Source organism: Pseudophryne corroboree, chromosome 9 (assembly GCF_028390025.1).
Source record: "Pseudophryne corroboree isolate aPseCor3 chromosome 9, aPseCor3.hap2, whole genome shotgun sequence".
Classification (NCBI taxonomy): domain Eukaryota; kingdom Metazoa; phylum Chordata; class Amphibia; order Anura; family Myobatrachidae; genus Pseudophryne; species Pseudophryne corroboree.
Window position 1 is genome coordinate 92,446,852 of NC_086452.1, and position 27,823 is coordinate 92,474,674.

The following is a 27,823-nucleotide window of genomic DNA, read 5'->3' on the forward strand; positions in this document are numbered from 1 at the left end:
AGGGAGGCTGTCCACACACAGATCTCGTCAGTCAATTTGAAAGTCTGTGCTGCAATCCCCTGAGGGTCATAACCCAGCGATGGCGCCACGTGGCCATATTAGTATTTAATGGGAGGTACACTAATACTGCAGCATTAGACAGGATTGGCTACAGTTCCTGTCCAATCAGGTGCCGCATTTATTACACACCTCAAGTCTGACCTGGTTTAAATAAAAACCCAAGACTTGGATGCAGCTTTTCTCTTACCCCGAGTACACACCTGAACGATTCAGTGATCTTGCTATGGGCCTATATGATGTAATGATTTATGGTGCCCGAGTGCACACTGCCAGATCCGGAATACGACACTATATCATTACAGCCAGGGGTGTAGCGAGGGTGGCTCCAGTGGAGCTCAAGCTCTGGGCGCCGGAAAAGTTAAAGGGCGCGCCACCACCTGCCCAATATACCGCAGGTTGCTGTAGAGGCAGCCGCATAGCAGGAGAAGGAAAAAGTAGAGAGGCACACACTGACTTGGTCTCTGAGACTAGGTAGGGAACAGGACAGGCCAGAGGCGACAGCAGGAAACACTGACAGCCGGCACATGCTGGAACTCTGCCCACCCTCTTTATATGTCTCACTGTCTGCTTGTAGCTGTGCAGCTGGGTTACTTCTGTCCTGCTACATCACTCTTTGTTCCCTTGGCTGCAGCACCTCTTTCTGCCCCAGCTGCTGCAGCACCTCTCTGTCCCAGATGCTGCAGCAGCACATCTCTCTATCCCAGCTGCTGCAGCAGCACCTCTCTCTGCATTAACAGCTGCAGAGTAACATGTATAAGCGGCTCTACTGCAGCATAACATGTGTAAGCGGCTCTACTGTGTTGTGTAATGTGTATACGGGGCTCTACTGTATATAAGGGGTACTACTGATTGGTGTAATTATAATAACGGACACTACTGTGGTGTAATGTGAATACACAACAGATTGGTCAGTATATCTTGTAGTATGTTCCCAGCTTCACTACTTGTGATATTAGCTGCAATCAAGAATGACAGGTGTCTGGGGGTGGGGGCGAGGGTGGCTAGTGGGATTGGCATCACCAATATACTAATTAGGGGGGATTGAGACAACGCTATTGGATAACCCTTCTAAAAAGATAACCCCTCTAAGTTACAAAAATATTTTAGACTGCTCAGAAATATCATGTGGCTAATACTCTGTCACATTGCTCCTTGTGGTCCGAGTGTAAAACATCTAATAGTAAATCCCTGAACTATGAGCAATTTCATTACGCTTCCTTTCTTAGTGTATGCAGATCATGTGACTGGCTGTATCTCTTATGGACAAACAGACCAATTTACATGGGCCTGGAGTACACATGCTGAATCACCTGTACTGAAATAACAAATACATCTTATGCTGGGTACTTATACGTCTGAGCGAACAGACAATATATCGCTAGCGGGTAGGCAGGTGTAGGCCAACGATATGTCTGAACTACGTCATTCACAGACATATTGAGTCTGCAGTGCAGAACGTTACCCGATATACCACAATTTGCTTGCAACACCGCAACGATGTTTAAGGACGCATCTGTAGATGATGCTGGAGGAGGCTGGGTCACTAATAGTTAAAGGTCAGAAGCACAGGCTCCTCCTCCCCTATACCCCGCCCTCTGACCTGCCCTAAGGAGCTGGACACTGCTTTAGCTGCTCCTGCTGCTTAGTTTTATTAGTTTATTATTTTGTTTTTGACAACTCTGCGCGGCCGGCGGGGACAGGTCCATGGCTGAGCACCATTTTCAGTGTAACCTGTAAGACACATCTGTGTTCACCTTTCAGTGCAAATAATGTGATTTATTTTACATCCGTTTGTCCTGTGTTTTATCCTTTCAATAACTATTTGGTATTGCTATAACTGTCCATATGATAGGGCGCAGGTTCTCACACTCGCCCTCAGGACCCCACACAGTTCCTGTTTCCAGGTCACCTGTAGATATGTCACATGTGACAGTTGGTGATACACAGGGCACCTGCCGGGGGACTGGGACATGTGACCTGTGTGGGGTCCTGGTACCAGTATCATAGGGAATACAGATTGTAAGCTCCACTGGGACAGGGACTGATGTCAGTAACTGAAATGTTACCGGTGGAGCACTGTCCAATATGTGTGTGATACATAAATAACGTAGTAACGTAGAAATAAATAAATAAATAAATAATCCATTAATGTTTTTAATAACATTTTTTTATGAAGTGAGAAACCCAATTCAATATGTACCTTATTATAGATACATTTTATTCTAATCAGTATGCATTGATAAAATTACTTCCACCCCATAATTTAGGAAACCCCCATTTAATCTAGTGCTAATTTCACACATGCCCCCCCATTGATGTTACATGCACACAGACACCCCCAGCATACAGCATGTCTGTAGTATAGGTATATGGGCAGCTGTCGTCATGGCAACCCAGCCGTTTACTGTCAAGGCACTGGTGACAGTTGGACCAGAGATAAAGCCGGCGGCCATGTTGAAGAAGTCAGAGATGCCGAAGCCAGAGATGCCGAAGCCAGAGATGCCAAAGCCAGAGATGCCAAAGCCAGAGATGAAGAAGACAGAGAGACCAAAGTCAGAGATGCCGAAGCCAACAATTAAAAAGAGAGCGATGAAGAAGACAATTTATTCCAACACCTTTGAGGCGGCAGATTTAAACATCAAGCCCAGATGTGGCTGGAAGAGGAGAATACTATCTGACTCCTCTGATGATGAGAAAGTCTCCATCAAGAGAAAGGTTGCTAGAAAGTTGTCATCAAGCTCAGATGAGACCAGTGATGAGAGGACGCAAAGTAGAGGCCCTCAGGGAGATGCAGAAGGAGGGAGTAAGTGAAACCCATACATACAAACTGTTTTTATACAGACACTAAATGTATTTTGGTAGGATGTACTATAGTAGACAAGTGCTGAGGCCTCTATTTCTACTACTAATATGTGAAAATACATTTCTATGAATTTATTTACAGCATGCTAACCTACTTGCATCATCATCTAATTTACTGGCATTTGTCTTGTTTGTAAATAATGCTCATAAATTATATTATTTGTATTTATTAATAATAAGGTGTGAATTATATCCAGGGTAAAATACTGTGCCTCATGGAACAACCCAACTTTTATGTATTGTATCTTCTCCACAAGTGTCAGTAAAGCCCCATTTACACCACATGTATTATGGTGCAATCAGTTTCTGCCATATTCTGCTCTTTGGAATCAGAGACAAATAAGAGCTCTGGTTTGGAGTAATGATACTCAGGGTAAGGATGCGGGTGATGTAAGTGTATGTGTAGAGGGTAATGTGGAGCTGCCAGTGACAAGGAAGCATCAGTCACTTGCAGTGTGGGTAGTAATTCGCTATACTGATTATTGTGAATTAGTAGTAAAGATTATGGGCTAAATGTAAAGTCTGTGGGTTGCAGGCAGCCGGGAGATTTTGGCGACATAACCTTTCGATGTAAAGCAGCAATAATACAAAAAGCAAAACCAAGTTTGCCAGTATAAGTCTTATATCTAGAAGCTAAATGGCTGAAATCTTGCAGCTGCCGGCAACTTGCAGGGTATTACATTTACAGCTAGATGTGTTTCATTTCTTATTAAAAGTAAAGGAGGTATTTCTGCTATTTTCAACTTATGTTTATTTGTATTGATTTAATAGACCAATTATTCTATCAATTAATCAAAACTTTTATAGATGATTTCTGTGAATCACATTTAATATTAAGTTTAGTGTCAGTTATATAGTAGTCATTATAGTTACTGTATCTGTGTGAGGCGCAGCGATGATACTGTGTCTGTGAGATAAACCCGTACACTAACTTACATTCATATTTGTCAGCATAATATTGCATTATACAATACAGGATACAGAATCGCCACTTTAATCGTTAATGTTTTTAACCTTTAATCAGACATATTTATTGATGATCAGTTTCTTATATAGCGCAGCAAATTCTATTGCGCTTTACAATTGGAAACAAACAGTGATAAAACAAAACTGGGTAATAACAGACAGACACAGGGGTGGAAGGCCCTGCTCACAAGCGTATAATCTATAGGGAAATGGGTATATATACACAAGGATAGGTGTTATATATTGTGTAATGGTCCACGAGATTGCAAAGGTTCTTGGTGGGCTGTATGATGGGGTCACACAGCAATATTGGCCTGCGGTCAGGAGGATGGAAGCATGATTATCTCTTTCCTTCATCAGGGGGTCACTTCTTATCATGAGGGATAGAAGTGTCAGCAATTAATGAGATAACTTTTTCTAGCTGTAAATAAGCTCCTCCCCTCCAGCCCCTAAACTGAAAAGGCGTTAAGGATATGTTGAATAAACAGCTTCTAGCATCCTTCTCATATACTCATCCAATAAGGGAGGGACCAAAGTGTCCCCCAGATGAAGTCTCCACTCAACCATATAATAAATCTAGAGATGAGCGGATTCGGTTTTACTCGGTTTTACTCGGTTCTCAAAACGACATCTTATTGGCTCACGGATGTCACGTGTTTTGGATAGCCAATAAGATTCGGTTTTGAGAACCGAGTAAAACCGAGTAAAACCGAGTAAAACCGAATCCGCTCATCTCTAATATAAATCCTCTGAGCATGTAACGCACTAAGCCAGTAATTATTTGTTACACGCTCCCTATATGAAGATGGCATTACCCAAGAGGCCAAGATACATTTTGTGGAGTTTGATGATAACGACTTCTCCCCAGAGGCGGAACTAGCGAATGGTGGGCCCAGGTGTAAAAATATGCATTGGGCCCTCCCAACCACCACCACCACTATGCAAAAGAGTGCTCTCAATGCATATACTATGCACGCTGACCCCAATTAACATATTGCACAATGTGCCATTAATTTGCATTATACTCCACACTGTGCCCCAAATCACATCAAATACACCAATGTCACCAAATCACATATAATACCTCATTGTGTGCCCATTTATACCACAATATGCCCCATATCACATTATGTGCCCCAGTGTGCCCTGAAATCACATAATATGCCCCAATGTGCCCCATATCATATAATGTGCCCCAGTTTGCCCCCAAATTACAGACTGTAATGTGCCCCAGTATGCCCCCAAATCACATATGCCCCAATGGATTCCAAAATCACACTTGTGTACACACTTGTGTGCGGCTGTGCCACGAGCAACCCAAAAAAGGGGTGTGAATGTGGCCTCGGCCGAGTGGGCATGGCCGCGCATCATGAATGAACCCATTTTCCATCATTTTAGGGGCATACCCAGTGCTCTCCGAGCGGCTGGGCAGGCCCCGCTCCCCTCCCAGTGCTGACTGCATGCTGTGTACGTATGCACGGCACCTATTCAAAGATCACTTGCTGCTTTGTAGAGCAGAGAAATTGGTGATCAAAGCCTTCCCCAACTGCCAACCCCTCTGGCTCACAGGACACTGCTGCCGGTGGGTGGGACAGCAGGACAGTGTCTGAATAGCGGGACTGTCCTGCTGTAACCAGGACAGTCAGGACGTATGTGATTAGTATTAATAAGAATTTACTTACCGATAATTCTATTTCTCGGAGTCCGTAGTGGATGCTGGGGTTCCTGAAAGGACCATGGGGAACAGCGGCTCCGCAGGAGACAGGGCACAAAAAAGTAAAGCTTTACTAGGTCAGGTGGTGTGCACTGGCTCCTCCCCCTATGACCCTCCTCCAGACTCCAGTTAGGTACTGTGCCCGGACGAGCATACACAATAAGGGAGGCATTTTGAATCCCGGGTAAGACTCATACCAGCCACACCAATCACACCGTACAACTTGTGATCTAAACCCAGTTAACAGTATGACAACAGAAAGGGCCTCTTAAAGATGGCTCCTTAACAATAACCCGAATTAGTTAACAATAACTATGTACAAGTATTGCAGATAATCCGCACTTGGGATGGGCGCCCAGCATCCACTACGGACTCCGAGAAATAGAATTATCGGTAAGTAAATTCTTATTTTCTCTATCGTCCTAAGTGGATGCTGGGGTTCCTGAAAGGACCATGGGGATTATACCAAAGCTCCCAAACGGGCGGGAGAGTGCGGATGACTCTGCAGCACCGAATGAGAGAACTCCAGGTCCTCCTTTGCCAGGGTATCAAATTTGTAAAATTTTACAAACGTGTTCTCCCCCGACCACGTAGCTGCTCGGCAGAGTTGTAATGCCGAGACCCCTTGGGCAGCCGCCCAAGATGAGCCCACCTTCCTTGTGGAGTGGGCTTTTACAGTTTTAGGCTGTGGCAGGCCTGCCACAGAATGTGCAAGTTGAATTGTGTTACAAATCCAACGAGCAATCGACTGCTTAGAAGCAGGTGCGCCCAACTTGTTGGGTGCATACAATATAAACAGCGAGTCAGATTTTCTGACTCCAGCCGTCCTTGCAATGTATATTTTTAAGGCTCTGACAACGTCCAACAACTTGGAGTCCTCCAAGTCGCTAGTGGCCGCAGGCACCACAATAGGTTGGTTCAGATGAAATGCTGATACCACTTTAGGGAGAAAATGCGGACGAGTCCGCAGTTCTGCCCTATCCGAATGGAAGATTAGATAAGGACTTTTATAAGATAAAGCCGCCAATTCAGATACTCTCCTGGCAGAGGCCAGGGCTAGTAACATAGTCACTTTCAATGTGAGATATTTCAAATCCACCTTTTTCAATGGTTCAAACCAATGGGATTTGAGGAAATCTAAAACTACATTTAGATCCCACGGTGCCACCGGAGGCACCACAGGAGGCTGTATATGCAGTACTCCCTTGACAAAAGTCTGGACCTCAGGGACAGAGGCCAATTCTTTTTGGAAGAATATTGACAGGGCCGAAATTTGAACCTTAATGGATCCCAATTTGAGACCCATAGATAATCCTGATTGCAGGAAATGTAGGAAACGACCCAGTTGGAATTCCTCCGTCGGAACCTTCCGATCCTCGCACCACGCTACATATTTTCGCCAAATGCGGTGATAATGTTTCACGGTGACTTCCTTCCGTGCCTTAATCAAGGTAGGAATGACTTCTTCTGGAATGCCTTTCCCTTTTAGGATCTGGCGTTCAACCGCCATGCCGTCAAACGCAGCCGCGGTAAGTCTTGAAAAAGACAGGGACCCTGCTGTAGCAGGTCCCTTCTCAGAGGTAGAGGCCACGGTTCGTCCGTGAGCATCTCTTGAAGTTCCGGATACCAAGTCCTTCTCGGCCAATCCGGAACCACTAGTATTGTTCTTACTCTTCTTTGCCGTATGATCTTCAATACCTTTGGTATGAGCGGCAGAGGAGGAAACACATACACTGACTGGTACACCCAAGGAGTTACCAGTGCGTCCACAGCTATTGCCTGTGGATCTCTTGACCTTGCGCAATATTTGTCCAGTTTCTTGTTGAGGCGAGACGCCATCATGTCTACAATTGGTCTTTCCCAACGGTCTATTAACATGTTGAAGACTTCTGGATGTAGACCCCACTCTCCCGGATGAAGATCGTGTCTGCTGAGGAAGTCTGCTTCCCAGTTGTCCACGCCCGGGATGAACACTGCTGACAGTGCTATCACGTGATTCTCCGCCCAGCGAAGAATCTTGGCAGCTTCTGCCATTGCACTCCTGCTTCTTGTGCCGCCCTGCCTGTTTACATGGGCGACCGCCGTGATGTTGTCCGACTGAATCAACACCGGCTTTCCTTGCAGGAGAAGTTCCGCCTGGCTTAGAGCATTGTAGATTGCTCTTAGTTCCAGAATGTTTATGTGAAGAGACTTTTCCAGACTCGTCCATACTCCCTGGAAGTTTCTTCCTTGTGTGACTGCTCCCCAGCCTCTCAGGCTGGCGTCCGTGGTCACCAGGATCCAATCCTGAATGCCGAATCTGCGGCCTTCTAATAGGTGAGCCTTCTGCAACCACCACAGAAGTGACACCCTTGTCTTTGGTGACAGGGTTATTCGCAGGTGCATCTGCAGATGCGACCCTGACCATTTGTCCAACAGATCCCTTTGGAATATTCTTGCATGGAATCTGCCGAATGGAATTGCTTCGTAAGAAGCCACCATTTTTCCCAGGACTCTTGTGCATTGATGTACTGACACTTTTCCTGGTTTTAGGAGGTTCCTGACCAGATCGGATAACTCCTTGGCTTTTTCCTCTGGAAGGAAAACCTTTTTCTGAACCGTGTCCAGAATCATTCCTAGGAACAGCAGACGAGTTGTCGGGATTAAATGGGATTTTGGAATATTCAGAATCCACCCGTGTTGTCTTAGCACCTCTTGAGATAGTGCTAAAGCTGTCTCCAGCTGTTCTCTGGACCTTGCCCTTATTAGGAGATCGTCCAAGTATGGGATAACTAATACGCCTTTTCTTCGAAGAAGAATCATCATCTCGGCCATTACCTTGGTAAAGACCCGAGGCGCCGTGGACAATCCGAACGGCAGCGTCTGAAACTGATAGTGACAGTTTTGAACAATGAACCTGAGGTACCCCTGGTGTGCGGGGTAAATCGGAACGTGTAGATACGCATCCTTGATGTCCAAGGATACCATAAAGTCCCCTTCTTCCAGGTTCGCTATCACTGCTCTGAGTGACTCCATCTTGAACTTGAACTTTTTTATGTAGAGGTTCAAGGACTTCAGATTTAGAATAGGCCTTACCGAGCCATCCGGCTTCGGTACCACAAATAGAGTGGAATAATACCCCTTTCCTTGTTGTAATAGGGGTACTTTGACTATCACCTGCTGAGCGTACAGCTTGTGAATGGCTTCCAACACCCTCTCCCTTTCGGAAGAGACGGTTGGTAAGGCAGACTTCAGGAAACGATGAGGAGGATCCGTCTCTAATTCCAACCTGTACCCCTGAGATATTATCTGCAGGATCCAGGGGTCTACCTGCGAGTGAGCCCACTGCGCGCTGTAATTTTTGAGACGGCCCCCCACTGTCCCCGAGTCCGCTTGAGAGGCCCCAGCGTCATGCTGAGGTTTTTGCAGGAGCCGGGGAGGGCTTCTGTTCCTGGGAAGGAGCTGCCTGTTGGTGTCTCTTCCCTCTTCCTCTGCCTCGTGGCAGGTACGACAAGCCCTTTGCTCTCTTATTTTTGTAGGAGCGAAAAGGCTGCGGTTGAAAGGTCGGTGCCTTTCTCTGTTGGGGAGTGACTTGAGGTAAAAAAGTGGATTTCCCGGCAGTAGCCGTGGCCACCAAGTCTGATAGACCAACTCCAAATAACTCCTCCCCTTTATACGGCAAAACCTCCATGTGACGTTTTGAATCCGCATCGCCTGTCCACTGTCGTGTCCATAAGGCTCTTCTGGCTGAAATGGACATAGCACTCACCCGAGATGCCAGTGTGCAAATATCCCTCTGTGCATCACGCATATAGATAAATGCATCCTTTATTTGTTCTAACGACAGTAAAACATTGTCCCTATCTAGGGTATCAATATTTTCAATCAGGGATTCTGACCAAACTACTCCAGCACTGCGCATCCAGGCAGTTGCTATAGCTGGTCGTAGTATAACACCTGCATGTGTGTATATATTCTTTTGAATAACTTCCATCTTTCTATCTGATGGATCCTTAAGTGCGGCCGTCTCAGGAGAGGGTAACGCCACTTGTTTGGATAAGCGTGTGAGCGCCTTGTCCACCTTAGGGGGTGTTTCCCAGCGCGCCCTAACCTCTGGCGGGAAAGGGTATAATGCCAATAACTTTTTTGAAATTATCAACTTTTTATCAGGAGCAACCCACGCTTCATCACACACGTCATTTAATTCTTCTGATTCAGGAAAAACTGTTTGTAGTTTTTTCACACCATACATAATACCCTGTTTTACGGTATCTGTAGTATCAGCTAAATGTAACGTCTCCTTCATTGCCAAAATCATATAACGTGTGGCCCTACTGGAAAATACGTTTGAATTTCTACCGTCGTCACTGGAATCAGTGCCCGTGTCTGGGTCTGTGTCGACCGACTGAGGCAAAGGGCGTTTTACAGCCCCTGACGGTGTTTGAGGCGCCTGGACAGGCATTAATTGATTGTCCGGCCGCCTCATGTCCTCAACTGACTGTTTAAGGGAAGATAAACCATCACGTAATTCCACAAATAAAGGCATCCATTCTGGTGTCGACCCCCTGGGGGGTGACATCTGCATATTTGGCAATTGCTCCGCCTCCACACCAATATCGTCCTCATACATGTCGACACCACGTACCGACACACACCGCAAACTCACAGGGAATGCTCTAATGAAGACAGGACCCACTAGCCCTTTTGGGGAGACAGAGGGAGAGTCTGCCAGCACACACCACAAAGCGCTATATATACAAGGGATATCCTTATATTAAGTGCTCCCTTATAGCTGCTTTAATATATATATATATAGCCATTAATGTGCCCCCCCTCTCTGTTTTACCCTGTTTCTGTAGTGCAGTGCAGGGGAGAGACCTGGAAGCCGTTCTGACCAGCGGAGCTGTGACAGAAAATGGCGCCGTGTGCTGAGGAGATAGGCCCCGCCCCTTTTTCGGCGGGTTCTTCTCCCGCTATTTTTCCAGTCAGGCAGGGGTTAAATATCTCCATATAGCCCCTATGGGCTATATGTGAGGTATTTTTAGCCTTGTATAAGGTTTATATTTGCCTCTCAGAGCGCCCCCCCCCAGCGCTCTGCACCCTCAGTGACTGCCCAGTGAAGTGTGCTGAGAGGAAAATGGCGCACAGCTGCAGTGCTGTGCGCTACCTTATGAAGACTGAGGAGTCTTCAGCCGCCGGTTTCCGGACCTCTTCACGCTTCAGCATCTGCAAGGGGGTCGGCGGCGCGGCTCCGGGACCGGACTCCACGGCTGGGCCTGTGTTCGATCCCTCTGGAGCTAATGGTGTCCAGTAGCCAAGCAGCAAATCCACTCTGCATGCAGGTGAGTTTACTACTTTCCCCCTAAGTCCCACGTTGCAGTGATCCTGTTGCCAGCAGGACTCACTGTAAAGAAAAAAACCTAAACTAAACTTTCTCTAAGCAGCTCTTTAGGAGAGCCACCTAGATTGCACCCTTCTCGTTCGGGCACAAAATCTAACTGGAGTCTGGAGGAGGGTCATAGGGGGAGGAGCCAGTGCACACCACCTGACCTAGTAAAGCTTTACTTTTTTGTGCCCTGTCTCCTGCGGAGCCGCTGTTCCCCATGGTCCTTTCAGGAACCCCAGCATCCACTTAGGACGATAGAGAAAAATAATTACTATGTATGACAGGAATTAGGATAATTGAATGGAAAATAAACAACCATGGTTTTCTTCTATAATAAAGATGTGAGCTTAATTAATGTCCTACAGTATAATATATGGGGGTTGTTGTTGTAATGTTCTCATATCACTTTTCACTCCATTAGAAACCAGCAGTGCTTCAACCCCCTGCCTCAGAGATGCAGTCTCTAGCACCATCCAGAGACTGGAGTTTTACCATCAGTTAGGCCAAGGTGCCTTTGGGAAGGTAAGCAATGAGGTTTCAGTTGTCACAGGGGATTTACTATATGTCTCAATATGGATGTTATTAGAGATGAACAAGGCTGTGGTACAACTTTATTTAATGGTAAAAAGAAAGAACAGACATTTGTAGTTAGGTAGTGCAGCCCCCCCTCCCCATTAGACTCCATTTTATGTATATTTGAAGGTGGATACTCCTTTAGCTAGAATTAGCACCTCTCCACCTACCCAAAGGTGTTTCTAATTAGCATGTATCTTTAGCACACACAGACTACAGATTGGGAAAGGCACTATTATAGTAAGGCCTGATTACATTTATACAGTTTGTCAGTTTTGGATGTGGGTTAGGGGAACGGTGCCCCCTGAATTGGTGTGACCTGGCTGCTTGGGGAATCGCATTGTAACACTCAATTTAGCACTTTAATATTTTTTTTACCAATGTAAAGGGGGGTACTCACGGAGCGATCGCGGCTTAAAATCTAAGCAATCTGAATAGATTGCTTAGATTTTAAGCAGTGATCTCTCCATGTGTTCCCCTTACAGCGATAGCGATGCGCAGTCCCGCGCATCGCTATCGCTGGTGCTAGATTGGCCTGCATTCAGGCCAATCTAGAGGGTCTCTCACTTCACCCGCTGGGTGAAATGAGCGCCCCCCACCCCGCTCTCCCCGGACGCTCAGCACAAATCGCACTGTGCTGAGCGGGGGAAGGGGGAAGAGATGTGTGCTGAGCGGTACGCTCAGCCCACATCTCTCCCCACATCTGCCAGTGAGTACTGGTCTTAACACTTTAACTTATGTACAGTAATACTGCTTATCAAATAGCTCATGTTTTTCTTATTACCACTTCCTAACACTATAGCCACGCTCCAGACTTGAATCTTAGTGTTAGGAACCCACCAGAGACAAGGTCACCTGGACGCTGGTCTGTGGGCCGGAATTTTTTTTTCCAAAAAGTATGCCAGGCACCTTGATTTTGTTCTGTTAGATTGCAGAGGTCGTTGTAATTATTCTGATTAGCAATGCTTGGGACCATGGATATGGATCTGCATTTTTGTTTCTTTTTCTTTTGTGGTCATAAAACTGTTAATAAAGAAATAATCCTTGTCGGACAGCAATGCATTTGCCTTTATATCTCTGTGTTGTTATGAGGCTGACACTGTAATATTTCTTCTAGGTCCTGCTGGCAGCCGACTCACATACCAACGAGTTGTTAGCTGTAAAGATCATGAGCAAACGACATCTGCTTCATGTGGGCGAAAAAGTTGCCTTTGTGGAAAGGAAAGTGCTAGAACTTGCATCAGAAAGCGCCTTCCTCATTCACGGCCACTTCGCCCACCAGACCAAGGTACGGCTGTAAATGCCTCTTTATTGCTAAATATCCAGACATACATCCTATATGTTTGTTATCTTCTGCTGTGACTTTTATTTCCTATAAAGTAACTCTCATCTAAATGGAAAGCACAATATACTGGCATTATATAAATGTTAATACTTCTCCAGAACTGCATGTATACTGTATCCATAGCACTTAGGGGTCCATTTATCATACAATACTAGCTGCAAATATTATGTATCCCCCAATGTAAGAAGGAGGTATCTCATACCTGCTGCGATCACTCTATTTCCACCAGCAGCCACATCCATCATAGGTTTCTTTGGGGGATGCAATACTGCCCGATGTATCAATATCGGGATATTGGCTTTCGTGCTACCGCAATCTTCTGATTATGGTGACCGATGAGCTACACTTTAGAAGTTCCAGAGGAACCTCTGGCAGAAATGGCTGCTGTGCACGATGGTCATGATGACTGCTCATGTGCAGTGGTCCTGGCAGCTCCTGTCCCTGTCTGTGCTGTGTGATACAGCCACACAATATGATCGCCTTATGCAATGCAATCTGGGGCAATATTAATGCCCCGGATTGCATTGTATATGCGATCAATGGTAAATGGGCCCCTTAGTGATAAAGGGATTATTGAGCATTTGGTGATAAAGGGAATATCAAGCACTTGATGATAAGTAATTATTGAAGACGGAACTGAATGTTGTATCTGAGTATATGTCCGTAGCTTCTCTCCCAGTGCTGCCTTCTGTTTTACATTCCTGTCCATATGTCTCCTGCCACGTCTCCTCCTCCACTGCTGGAAATGGGCTGGATACTTGGTGTAAATATGCCACAGACCTAAGTCAGTGGTAATTTAATAAGTGGGGCTATCTTATTGGTGGCATCTACTGGACTAGTACACAGGGCAGTAGAGAGCCTGGCTGGGTCCAGGTACTTTTCAGGGGGCGTGGCCTAATCACAAGAGGCGTGGTCCTGTACCCTTTGAAAAAAATCTGATTTTTTTATTTTATTTTAAGTGCAACCATGGCCACACTACAGCCCAGCACAAAGCAGCGTGTGCTGGACTGAGGAGAAGAGCTGCAGCTTAAGGGGGAGAAAGTCTGGGGCCTCCACTAGGCCCCTCCATCAGATCTGGGCCTGGGTAATTTGTACCCTCTCCCCCCTCTCTTGGCACCACTCAGAGCCGGCCCTAACCAATATGATGCCCTAGGCAAGATTTTGGATGGTGCCCCCTAGCACCACCGCTAGTTCCGCCTCTGACCCTGCGCCCTTTTCCCAGCACCATCACCCCCCACCCATAGCAGTCCTTTTTTTGTTTTCCTACCCCCTGTAATTTAAATAAGAACAGTGTGCACATTTGGCGCACAGCCCAAAAAGGTATGAGTTTTTGCTGGCAACAGGGCACGGCCACACATTAGTACCCCCAATTCAAATTATGCCTCACAGTAGTGCAACTTTATTCACAATTTATCATACAATAGTGTACCTTATTCACATTACATCACACAGTAGTACCAATTTACCTTATATACGTTACTTCTCACAGTAGTGCCCCTTATTCACATAACATCGTACTGAATTGCTCCTTATTCACATTACACCACACCATATTGCTCTTTATTCTCATTACACCACACCATATTGCTCCTTATTCACATTGCACTATACCATATTGCTCTTTATTCACATTAGACCACACAGTAGTGCCCTTTCTATATGTTATGCCACACAGTAGAGCACCTTATACACATAATGCCACACATTGGTAATGCATTTATACACATAATACCACACAGTATTGCCCCTTACACATAAGACACACATTATTAATGTCCTTATAAACATAATGCGCCTTAAACATTATGCCAACCCTTATTAATGCCCTTATACACATAATTTCCCTTACACATATGCCGCACATTGTTAATGCCCTTATACACATAATGACACACATTATGTCCCTTACACATATGCCGCACATTATTAGTGCCCTTATACACATAGTGCCCCTTACACATATGTTACACATTATTAATGCCCTTATACAAATAATGACACATATAGTTCCTGGCATGAGTCAACTGGCAGCTCTGCTAATGTCATATACATTGCTATGTGGCTAGGATGCACAAGCAGCTTCTGCTGATTAAAATGATATGCAGCATGCCTGTATACTGTGTGCGACTGTGGCTGTATCTGTATACAAAATGCTACACACAGAATATAGGCATGCCGCATATCATTTTAATCAGCAGAAGCTGCTTGTGCCCCTAGGCATACCAGATGCCCTAGGCAATTGCCTAGTTTGCCTATGCCTAAGGCCGGCTCTGGCACCACTGCTAGTACATAGGAGGGCAGAGCAGATAATGAGAATTCTCACATGGAAATACTGATAAGAGCCAGCAATCCACAGTTTATTTTATCATAATGGATATATTAGTATAACACAATCATGGCTGTAAAACTTTCCCCACTAACCTCTGTAGTGACAGATTTCCTCTCTCCCCTGTAGTGATATACTGTACAGTATTTCTTCTCCATCCCTCCCACCTCTACAGTTACATGTTCCCCTATGTATTACTAACCTGCCCCCCCAGGCAATAAAACTCTTGTGAGACCATGCTCCCCTGTAGTCACCGATGGTCTGGTGGCAGATCACAGTGTAAATCAGGCCTGGCCAACCTGTGGCTCTCCAGCTGTTGTGTAACTACAAATCCCAGCAGGCCCTACCACAGTTTTAATATCCTCTAATAACAAAACTGTCGTCAGGCATGCTGGGATTTGTGGTTTCACAGCAGCTGGAGAGCCACAGGTTGGCCTGGCCTGGTGTAGCGGATACTGGCTGCTTGGCTGACATAACTAACACGTAGCCTCATTGTGGCTGTGGGGGTGACAGCCACACTGAGACCCTGGACCATGTGAGACAGGACAGGTACAGAGAGACAGTGGTATTTCTGTATCAGGTACACATGCTTCCTGCAGGGAGGTGAGAATGGCCTTGTGTCATGTGCTCCATGGTCTGAGGATCAATGCTATTAATAACAGCTGCTACAACTAATACACCTGTAGCTCTTCTGCAATTATTCATTGTTTTATTATTTTAGATGCAGCAATTACTATTAATGTTGGCATGTAGGACAATTTACTACCTGTTATTTTGGTGTAAAAATAATCATTTTATTGGTGTTATGTGTTACTAACTCACTGTTAAACGATTATAGAACATGTTCCATAGACTGTGGTACAGAGGCGGATTGGCCATAGGGTTCACAGGGAAGATTCCCGATGGGCCGGCACACCAGTGGGGCCTGTTTTGTGTGAGGACATGTGGTCGTTTTTATAGACATAATGAATAAGATGCAAAATAATTTGCATATATGAAAATGACTTTGCCACTTAGCCTGTGATTGCAGATGATCTAGTGTATGCTCTGTCTGCCTGCTTGGCTGACATATAAGATTGAGTGAATAGTGATTGGGATACGGTTGGTGTAATAAGCAAGAAAATATATCTTTCTAAAGAATGATATAGTTTCCTAAATTCTGAAGGTGTATCATATAATGTGCTCATAATATTTAATTTTATTTCTTTTTAACTTCTCCCTTGATGCTGGACATGCCCACTATCTGGAAAGTCTTGGGGGGAGGGTGCTGCTGCCGTGGCCCATGGCTAGACCTTACACCTCTGGTGCTGCCCATGTGGGGCCACTAGCACAAATTTTTCCAGGGCCGCTTTTTGTTCCCAATCCGCCCCTGCTGTGGTATAGTAAGATTCTTCCTCTTTTCTCCCATGCCCTCTCTCTGTTCTCCTTGTCCTCCCCATGACTGTCCATTATATTCCCATGAGGAGAAAAGAAGTGAAGGACACTTTTACAAATGAATAATGTATATCATTTATCTTAATTTATTTTGGTCAGAAGATGATATTCCCCACGTCCCAACTCTTTCCCTCCTGACATGTATAATAACACTATTGCTTCTCCCATAAACAGGAGCACGTGCTCCTTGGTATGGAGTATGCAAGTGGTGGTGACTTAGAACATCTTCTGATGAGGAATGGGCCTCTTACCATCTCTAATGCAAGGTGAGAACATAAAATATCTTGTTAGTATTGTGTGTGCCTTAGAAACAGCACTTTATCCTTCTGATTTATTATAATTGTTTCTGTAAGTTGTCTTCCATCCTGACAAATAAATCAGCTGTTATTATATAAGGATACTTTGTGAGTGTCATCTTGAAGGCATTCCAATACTCCTTTACATAAACTCTAATAAGCCATATACAATATATAGTGACTTTCACCAATGCACAACACTAGAAATATCTTATTAGGCAGTTGGTAAATTTATTATTATTATTATTATTAACAGTTTCTTATATAGCGCAGCATATTCCATTGCGCTTTACAATTAGAACAGCAGTAATAGAACAAAACTGGGTAAAAACAGACAGACATAGAGGTAGGAAGGCCCTGCTCGCAAGCTTACAATCTATAGGGAAATAGGCATTGATACACAAGGATAGATGCTACCTATTGCATAATGGTCCACCAGATTGCTAGGTTCTTAATGGGTTGTATGATATGATCACCCCGCAATGTTGGCCAAGTGTCAGGAGGGTGTGAGAGTAAAGACAAGATATGTGATGTTATGTGTATTGTACAGAGAATATGTAATTGGATAGAGAAGCACTGATGGTTATGTAAATTCAAAACAAAATAAATGGGGACATTGGGCCTAATTCAGACCTGGTCGCTCGCTAGTGGTTTTTGCACCTCTGTAATCAGGTTAGAACTGTGCATGCGTATGCACCGCAATGTGCAGGCGCATCGCACGGGTACAAAGCAGTTCATTGCTCTTCGATGGGTTTGTGCAAAAAATCCATTTGACAGGAAGAGGGCGTTTGTGGGTGGTAACTGACCGTTTTCAGGGAGTGGTTGGAAAAACACAGGCGTGCCTAAGCGTTCGCACGGAGGGTTCCTGATGTCAATTCTGGTCCTGGACAGGCTGAGGTGTTTGCAGCGGCTGAGTAAGTCCTGAGCTGTGCAGAGACTGCACACAATCTGTTTGCACAGCTCTGCTACACATGCGTTCGCACACTTGCACAGCTAAAATACACTCCCTATGGGAGGAGACTATGCGAACGCAGGACTGCAAAAAAAGCCTAGCGAGCAATCAGGTCTGAATTAGGCCCATTGTCAGAAAATGTGGGGAGTATTGTCTGGAAATCCCTCAGCCATTATGTACACATCCTAACATTGTAACATTAACTTATTTTCTATCTAACAGATTCTACAGTGCGGAGATTGTATGTGGGCTCCAATTCCTGCATTCCAAGGGCATCGCCCATGGGTAAGTATAGAGTTACACTATAACAATAGTATAATAATGTGATATTATACTATGGATTCTAATACTGTACATGTTATACAGTCATTGGCCCATATCTTCCACTTACATGTTACACCTGCCTCTCTCCCAAAGTACAATCTATATGACCAGCTCTCGGGGGACACAGGGGATCTCTCTGCACAAGTGTTCTATTCTTTTCATGTCATTTCAGAGTTTTGAAAATAGTGTACTAACATTCATTCCAGAAGCTTTTCAGTGGCATCACATGGGGCCCTATTGGTTGTGCACCATCACATCTGCTCTCTGCTCAGGGAAGTCCCTTTCTCCTGTAATATAGTGGCGTCATACTCTTCCTGCACTTGTCTAATGCTGTCAGAGAGGACCCCTGAGGAAGAGAAGGGAAACATTAATTTTAGAAACTTTTACATACTTTTTTATTACATCACCACACACCTGCCACCCAGCTCTGTAACTATATACACCTAGCAGGTCATGGGGGGCTGCACTGCGACCCCAGATCATGTACACCCAGAATGTGCCTTCCCTGACATCCAATCTGTGTCTCACGTGCAGGGTGAGAGAGGGAAGGAGAGGTGTAGGGATGATAGAGGGAAGGAGGGAGTGAGAAGTGCAGTGGAAGGAGGTGGAAGGAGGGAGTGAGAGGTGCAGGGTTAAAGAGGGATAGAGGGTATGCAGAGGCAGAACTCTGGGAGGCAACGGAGTCATCTGCCGCCGGGCTCCTGCTCTGAAGGGGGGCACCTCTCCTCCCATTCTGTGACACCAGTGAATTAAGTTAATTGATAGCTGCCGCTGTCTTTTCAGTGGCCGACTTCCTCACTGGTCCCTGCACCTTACAAATCACACCCTCTTTATTATCCTGAATATACACATTTTACAAGTGTCACACCCAGGATTAGAAACCACAACCTATTACACTGGAAGCAGACACCTTACTGATGAAGCTGTTTGTGCCTGTATAGGAAATATGAGAATTTTAACTATATGAAGATATTTCTCTGACAATTACACGTAACTTCATGTAGTTAGCATTCTCATGCTTCCTCTATAGGAGCAAATAGCTCCATCAGTAAAGTGTCTGCTGTTAGACACACACACACACACACACACACACTTATCTTGATATAGGAAATAGGGGGGCACCAATATTTATCTTGCCTCCGGGCAACTGGGACGAACTTCCGCCACTGAGGGTATGAGTGGTGCAGGTGGTAAGTAAGGGAAGGAGGAAGTAAGAGGAGCAGGGGTCACATGTGAGACATTAAGGGAATGTGCAATAAAACATATGGAGAAGAGGTGGATGGACACCGGGATGGTGGAGAACACAGGTTGTATAACTTTATATCACATAATATGGGTTACCTAATAATATATAGCAGGGTTGGACTGTCCCACAGGGGAACAGGGGAAACCCCCCGGGGGGCCCCACTGCCTGAGGCACCACTTCTTCCTCTAGGGATCAGATCCCAGACTGAGCACTGGAATTATACATTGTACATACTATATGTTATGTTATACTGCACAGGACTATGATGTATCTTCTACTGTACATTCTGGTTATTAATCTGGTTCATTATTCTATATGCACTAGCAGTATTTACTATATATATTTATCAAGGGGCCCAGCCTCTAATTGGCAAACCAATATGGTGGCTGACCACACCCTCTCTTGGGACTGGTCCTGCACCTAAACATGGGCCCCTACCATTGCATTCCCCCGATGGCCCTTCATGCCCCAGTCCAACACTGCTATATAGTTTTAAAAAGGATCAAGGATTGTTTTTATACTAGCAACACCTCTAAGGCTTCTGTGGCTCTAGGTGTACCCCAGACCCCGGCCATTTTATTCCCATACCCCAACTTCTTATTTCCTTCTCCAACCACTATATATATAATCCTGCAGGTATCTGGCACTCACTGCACAAGTAAATAATTCACCCCACTGCCCTCTGAAAGTTACCGAGTCCCAATGATAAATTGCAGCAGCGGCACTTGGGGAATAAAAAGCTCAGTAAGCACAATATACTGTCTGACCCACGTGTCAATGGACTTTTACAATCTCTTTAGGGTTACATACAAGAATAAACTTACCCCATTTATAAGGTTCTCCCCTTCACCAGCTGGGAAGGATCAGCATCAGCCCCCAGGTGTCGCTCCCTGTGACCAATATCACTAATTATTATGCAGTAACCACACATATTAGCATGAAAAGGGTTAATGGGCTGATTGAGCCTATACTACTACATAACAGAATTCTGCTGAGCACACACAACTGTACATGACATAGTGGAATCACATGGGATCTCCTCCAGACTTGGCCGTGAAAGCAGCCGCATCGCAGTTTGCACTGTACACCTGCAGCGTCTGTATTGCACCTGCGTGGTCATTCACATTGCAGGCGCATCCCCAAAGGATGATTAACAGTGGCATGTGTTGGGTGGGTGGCGACATAGCATTTTGTGGGTGTGGTGGGCCAAACGTGGCATGCCGGGAGTGTTTTCAGGGAGGCTGCATGATGTCACACACAGCCAGATTGAGCTGGCAGGAGTCAACCTTAAATCAATGCGTCCACAATTAGATTGGATCATGATTCGGAACCACAGGTTGCCTTGCCCTGTGCTGGGCCGCCCGCAGCATGTGAGGAGATGGATGCAGATCTTGCGTATGCAGTGATCTGCATCTATCTCTGAATAACCCCCATGGACACTGACCTACAAATGATTACAGTAGGTACTGACACTCTAGTCCTTGTTCCTAAACATACATTCAAAACCACTATTATTTACACATATAAAGTGCTGATGTATGTATCAATAAATCATGTTTGTATGAAAGCACACTGTATACAAAGATGTTATTTTCTTCACAGCGACCTCAAGCCAGATAACATCTTAGTGGCTGCAACAGGCCACCTCAAGATCGCCGACTTCGGTCTCGCAAGTAACATCACACCTAGAAACTGGAGTGCCACTGGCTGTGCTGGAAGATGTGGCGACATCACTCCTGAGGTGAGGTGCAAAGGGTATTCTACTGTGTACTCATGTAATTATATACACTGGGCCTGATTCTCAGGTACACAGAACACCTTCAGAGGTCTTGTGGAGTTCCTTCCGTGGTGGGTCAGAGCTGTTGTGGTGCCATGAGGGGAACCTGCCCAATATTAGACATGTGGGTTTAATGTTATGGCCGATCAGTCAAATTATATATGTACGTATACATATAATGTAGAACAAAAGATAGCGGCACTCCGAGTCTTAATCCAAAAGTGATATATTCAATAGGTTCACAGCATGATACCAATGTTTCAGGGACGTCCCGCCCCTTTGTCAAGGTGACAATTCTGATTATTGTTGCATACGTATAAATAAATATATATGTGTGTGTGTGTGTGTGTGTGTGTGTGTGTGTGTGTGTGTGTGTGTGTGTGTATTTTGAATATCGGATTTTTCCATATTTTGGAGTAAGTGCATACCATAATGAGATATCATGGCAATGGGACCCAAGTCTAAGCACAGAATGCATTTAAGTTTTACATACATCTTAAACACACAGCCTGAAGGTCATTTAATACAATATTTTTAATAACTTTGTGTATATACACAATAACTTTGTGTATAAAACAAAGTCTGTTTACATTGAGCCATCAGAAAACAAAGATTCCACTATCTCACTTTCACTCAAAAAGAATCCGTATTTCGGAATATTTGGATATGGGATGCTCAACCTGTATATATATATATATATATATATATATATATATATGTGGACGAGGGATGAGGTAGTAGCGAGCGACCAATGGTGCTAATAGATTGCTCAAAAGCAGTACGTATAAAATAATATAAATTTATTGTAGTGGAACGTACTATAACAAAATATCGGTTTAAAAAGACATGATTTATAAAAACATATTGGTTCATGAACATAGTGTGTATATATGACACATACAAAAGTTCAGTAAAATAGTAAAAAAACGGTATTTTAAAAAAATTTTGGGTAAAAGGAAAAAAGCATGGTGACATAAAAGGTATGTGTAATCTAAAAACCTAAAAGTATCACTCCAAAACAGAAGGTACTAGACAGGTTAAAAAGACACACAGGGATATGGTTTCAAAAACTTTTTTAAAAAACCCCCTTGATGAAGTCCATGAGGGACGAAACGCGTTGGGTGCTATTCCTTGATCTAAACCTCACCACAAAGCTAAGCTATTTTTCTGATTCCTCTATTTTTTTAAAAAAGTTTTTGAAAACATATCCCTGTGTGTCTTTTTAACCTGTCTAGTACCTTTAAAATACCGTTTTTTTACTATTTTACTGAACTTTTGTATGTGTCATATATACACACTATGTTCATGAACCAATATGTTTTTATAAATCATGTCTTTTTAAACCGATATTTTGTTATAGTACGTTCCACTACAATAAATTTATATTATTTTATACGTACTGCTTTTGAGCAATCTATTAGCACCATTGGTCGCTCGCTACTACCTCATCCCTCGTCCACATAACCATTTTCTATAGGTAACGGTACCAATACCTATATTTATTTGAGGTAAATGAGCTGACACCCTGATAAAAATAGGGAGTGCAAATGCAATAAGCGTTTTTTTGTATACTATATGTAGAGTTCCTATTCTAGTTGTTACACGTAAGATACTGCATCTGTGGCGCTGATATCTCCCCAGTACACAATATATATATATATATATATACGAAAAAAGATACAGGCACTCACCACTTCCTTGATGATGAAAACTTTATTGGTGTGTCTCACATAGAGACAGTTAACAGCATGTCAGCAAAAGGTGTCGACGTTTCGGCTCCAGAACCACACATTCTCGCCTTTATACATATATATAGAATAATTCATAATAACTTATACAGCTTAGCTGAGAAATGTGTAATAGAAGTTTAAAACACATAATATGGATATAAATGGAACCCAGGACTTAATGGGGACCGTATTGGGTGTGTGATATTGCCTCTGCCACTAGGTGAACCAGAGTGATCACCAACACAAAAGACAAGAAAATCACAAACAAGACAACACACATAATTGTGAACATACATTATGAAAAGTACGGATATTAAAAAAGTCTAGTCATAGCCCTATCCAAGAAAAATATTGAATGGATTTGCCTCATTTAGGCCCCGTGGTGTCAGAGTGTCCAGCTCATATATCCATTTAGCCTCTCGTTGTCGTAACTGTCTCACGTCTGCTAAATCCACTTCCGCCGGATAGACGTGTGCGTTCCACTGGCAATGGAACGCACAACACTTCCGGTAACGCGACTATCAGCCGCTATCGGTTGTTCTTTTGGTTTTAAATGGTTGTGATTGTGTTCACGTTGTGTAATTAGTTGATGTTATAGGACATTCGATTGGCTGCACATGTATCCTTGATTACACATGTTAAACACTTGAATACCAGTGTTTTTTGTTATTTCCTGTTGGATGATTGATGGGCGGGGTTTGTGATATGCCTCTGCTATAAAAGTGCTCCAGGGTTCATTGTGTGTCATGGGCTGCTGGGTGAGAACCTGCTGTAATCTTGTTAGTGTTGAAAAAGGCTCAGATGGAGCCGAAACGTTGACACCTTTTGCTGACATGCTGTTAACTGTCTCTATGTGAGACATACCAATAAAGTTTTCATCATCAAGGAAGTGGTGAGTGCCTGTATCTTTTTTCGGATATATTTTTGGATTTCTTGTGAATCTCTTATGGAGCACCGCCCAGGTTGCAAATTGGAGCAGTGAGTGTGGACTTTCTGTATATATATATATATATATATATATATATATATGTATGTATGTATCCTCCACCCAGAAAATAGAAATCTTGTGTTTGTCCCCGTAATTAGAAAAGTAAAAATGGAAAAAGTTATTAGTAAAAGCCTGGTAATGACTGTCTGTCTCTCTTCTTTCCGGTAGGTACGTTTTCGCGAAGAGAGAGCTATCGGTCATGATTGGTTTTGCTTTGGCATCATTCTCAGCAAAATGGTCAATGGAAGATCTTTTGGACCAGGCACTGAAGTCAGGAACATCATTGACGAGGTAAATGAGGACGCAGGGCGCAGCCTCTGGCTTCAGAATACCCAGGAAACAGGGCCGTCATGCCCCCGTTTTCTGGAACACTGTCCACCAGCAGCATGTCAGTCATGCTGCAGCTTTTGTGGCACTGCGAGCAGATAGAACTCAGTAATACCAGACTGCGGCCATGGAACAATCACTTTATATTCCTCTGTGCCAGGCAGCAGAAATGTTTGTAACATGATTGTAATGAGCATCTGTACTGTACAAATCATTAAATACAAATATCTTTTTCAGCTCTTCAGTATCATGCCAGCCAGACGCCCAGGAGTGAATGATAACATCCGCCTCCATCGCTTCTTCCGGCACATCAACTGGGTCGCCTTGGAAGCCCTTGAGATGGAGCCACCATACATTCCTGCACCAGTAAGTATAAAACAGAACTTCCATGAGCTTCTGAATGCCGGTCAGCATATAGGACCTAATTCAGGTTGGATCACAGTAAGCGATCCGACCGCACATTCTGAGACAAAGATGCAGCACATGTACAGTGCTCGTACTGCAGGAAGGCCGCAGAAAATGCGATCACCTCTGCCTGTCAATCAGGCAGAGACAGTCGCGGGGTGGGGGTGGGGGTGGGGTGGTCAATGCTCTAGAAAGTCCTTCTCCTCTCTGCACTTGTAGTTACGTAGCCTTCTCCTGAGAGTACTGAGTAGACGGACACCTTTACTTGCCCCAGAGCAACCTACATCTACTGCAATACTGTGGTTATATATGGGCTGAGCGACAGTGCGTTATATTTGTGCACCTGTAATGCCTCTTTCTTTAGCTTTATATAGATATGTTGTCAGGGTCTAATATGTAACTACTGTAAATAACCTCTACAATAGGAAGTTTGGTAATTGCCTCTTTTTCTCTCTTACAAGTCCTATGAAAGATGTAATAATCACTGATACACTTTTACTTCTTATCTCTGTAGCCGACCTTTCCACCCTCTGCCTCCATAAATAACCAGCTAGCAATAATGGAGGCAGAAGAGGCCAATAATCCACCTGTAACAGCCCCCCAGCAGGACCGGTTTGCAGGGTTCTCATTTACCACCTCCACCTGGAGAACCCCCCCAAAGGCACCGGGCCTACGACCATCTAGCTGAGGCAGCAGCACTGCTGGATGTAGGAGTTGGAGTTTCTGCAGGTATGTACATTATGGATTTAGTTTTCTTCTGATTTTTTAAACATGATTAGTTTAAGTTTTCAATATTAAACGGAGGAAGAATAAAGAAGGAGAAAGGTAGATAGAGCTGGGTATAGCAGTATTGTAAGAAGCATTAATACATTTTCCTAATGGAAAGTTATACAAAAAGCTCCTCACACAAAGCAATGCAGAAACAATAACCGTCTGCAGATTATTACATAAACAGAGATATAGCGTAAGAGATATAACAATGGTAGAGGGAGAATAGAGGACAGTGGGTGAGGAAAAGGGGCATGTCAGGGGTGTTACTAGAGGGAGAACAAAGGGAGGAGGAGGAAGAGTAAGGTGCACCTGCTGCATGCTCAGAAGAAGCAATGTAACCCTACATGATCCGTTGTTTCATGGTCCTCCTGGTGTGTGATCCAAGGGGAAGAGACGCTGGTAAATGTATTCCAGCGCTCATGAAGTATGCTGTAATATACATAGATGGTATATACAGCAATAGTGTGATCAGTGCATTGGAATACATGTATGGTAGTAGTAATGTAGAGAACTCAGTTACATATATAACCTGACTTCTCTGCATTACTACTATCATATAGGAGGGGGGAATTCTGTGTTTGTGTCTGGATCAGCCCCTCCCTTGCAAGCACTTCCAATAGGCCAATACATTGATTTGCCCAACTTGTCACTTGTGTATCACTAATTTATTTTCCTGCCTACTATTAATTGCCGTTATTTTCCCATATTGCACTTTCTGTTTAAAACTAGCATCACGTGACATTAATCATGAGTGAGGGGACTGTAGGGGATGTGGACCGTCCTTACTGTATGTTTCCCTTTTACATATCAATGCTTTTATTACAATGAGTATTTGTGCACCTAGTAAGACACTTATATCAAAAGTGCCTGGTTGATACAAAAGCCGTCCTACTGAAAGAACATCTCTGACTTTCCAGGATCTTGTGAGAACCTGTAAAAGAAAGAACCTTAAGTAGGGAAGAGACTCTGTGACCTCTTGCTAGCCAGAGAATGCCTCTGTAGATTCTCAGTCTCCGCCCCTTCAGTCTCATTGATATATTGTGTCCAGTAAATGCAGCCACCCAACATTTAGGTGGTCATTTCGTGTTGATCGCAGCAGCAATTTTGTTAGCAGTTGGGTAAAACCATGTGCACTGCAGGAGGGGCAGATATAACGTGCGGAGAGAGTTAGATTTGGGTGTGGGGTGTTCAAACTGGAATCTAGATTGCAGTGTAAGAATAAAGCAGCCAGTATTTACCCTGCACAGAAACAAAATAACCCACCCAAATCTAACTCTCTCTACAAATGTTATATCTGCCCCCCCCCCCCCCCCCCCCCCCGCAGTGCACATGGGCCCTCATTCCGAGTTGGTCGTTCGCAAGCTGCTTTTAGCAGCATTGCACACGCTAAGCCGCCTCCTATTGGGAGTGAATCTTAGCTTCTTAAAATTGCGAACGAAAGATTCTCAAATTTGCGATTACACACCTCTTAGCAGTTTCGGAGTAGCTCCAGACTTACTCGTCATCTGCGATCAGTTCAGTGCTTGTCGTTCCTGGTGTGACGTCACAAACACACCCAGCGTTCGTCCAGACACTCCTCCGTTTCTCCAGCCACTCCCGCGTTTTTCCCAGAAACGGTAGCGTTTTTTCACACACACCCATAAAACGGCCTGTTTCCGCCCAGAAACACCCACTTCCTGTCAATCACACTCCGATCGCCTGAACGAAGAAAAAGCCGTGAGTAAAATACCTAACTGCATAGCAAATTTACTTGACGCAGTCGCAGTGCGAACATTGCGCATGCGCACTAAGCGGAAAATCGATGCGATGCGAAAAAATTTACAGAGCGAACAACTCGGAATGACCACCATGGTTTTACCCAATTGCTAACAAACTTGCTGCTGCGATCAACTTAGAATTACCCCCTTAGTTGCAAACACTCTGTTCCATCCAGCTTTTCCCATTACGATGTTGCTCCACACCATTGAAATAGGCCCCCCTTGATGTGCAGGTCCAGGTGCTTACTTTATAAACGAGCGCATTACTGCAAAAAGAAGCATCACAAAGCATCTTATGTTCTGCGGAGCCGTCATGTTGCACTGTACTAAGGATTGTTTAAAAAAAGTCTATATTTTTTCTGCATGGAGTTAAAGATGTATATTATGTTATATTGTATCTTGTATGAAGATGTTACCAATGTACTGATATTTTTTTTTTTTTGTAATTATATAGAACATCTGTGATAAGAAGATTGATTACAACTTGGAAGATTGTTTATTATTTTCTTATTTTTTATAAGTTTTTAAATTTAACTTTTTTTAAATTTGAATATTAACATTTTTTAAATTTACATTTTCAAATTTAGTGGGAGGGTATTTTATAA

The 27,823-nt window shown here is 44.0% G+C and overlaps 1 protein-coding gene across 1 annotated transcript; it reads left to right on the plus strand.

Moving 5' to 3' along the window:
• Positions 1-2,298: 2,298 nt before the first annotated feature.
• Positions 2,299-27,823, plus strand: LOC134957604 (protein kinase C delta type-like). The gene is made up of 10 exons (XM_063939615.1): positions 2,299-2,863; positions 11,389-11,489; positions 12,658-12,828; positions 16,820-16,911; positions 18,116-18,178; positions 21,066-21,204; positions 24,127-24,249; positions 24,523-24,651; positions 25,205-25,419; positions 27,673-27,823. The coding sequence occupies exons 1-9, from the start codon at positions 2,383-2,385 to the stop codon at positions 25,376-25,378; spliced, it is 1,473 nt and encodes a 490-aa protein (XP_063795685.1). The 5' UTR covers positions 2,299-2,382; the 3' UTR covers positions 25,379-25,419; positions 27,673-27,823.

Coding starts and splice junctions, on each gene's coding strand:
- LOC134957604 (XM_063939615.1), top strand. CDS start 2,383: ATGCACACAGACACCCCCAGCATACAGCATGTCTGTAGTATAGGTATA. Junction 16,912..18,115: donor CTTACCATCTCTAATGCAAG/GTGAGAACATAA, acceptor TCTATCTAACAG/ATTCTACAGTGCGGAGATTG. Junction 18,179..21,065: donor TCCAAGGGCATCGCCCATGG/GTAAGTATAGAG, acceptor TTTTCTTCACAG/CGACCTCAAGCCAGATAACA.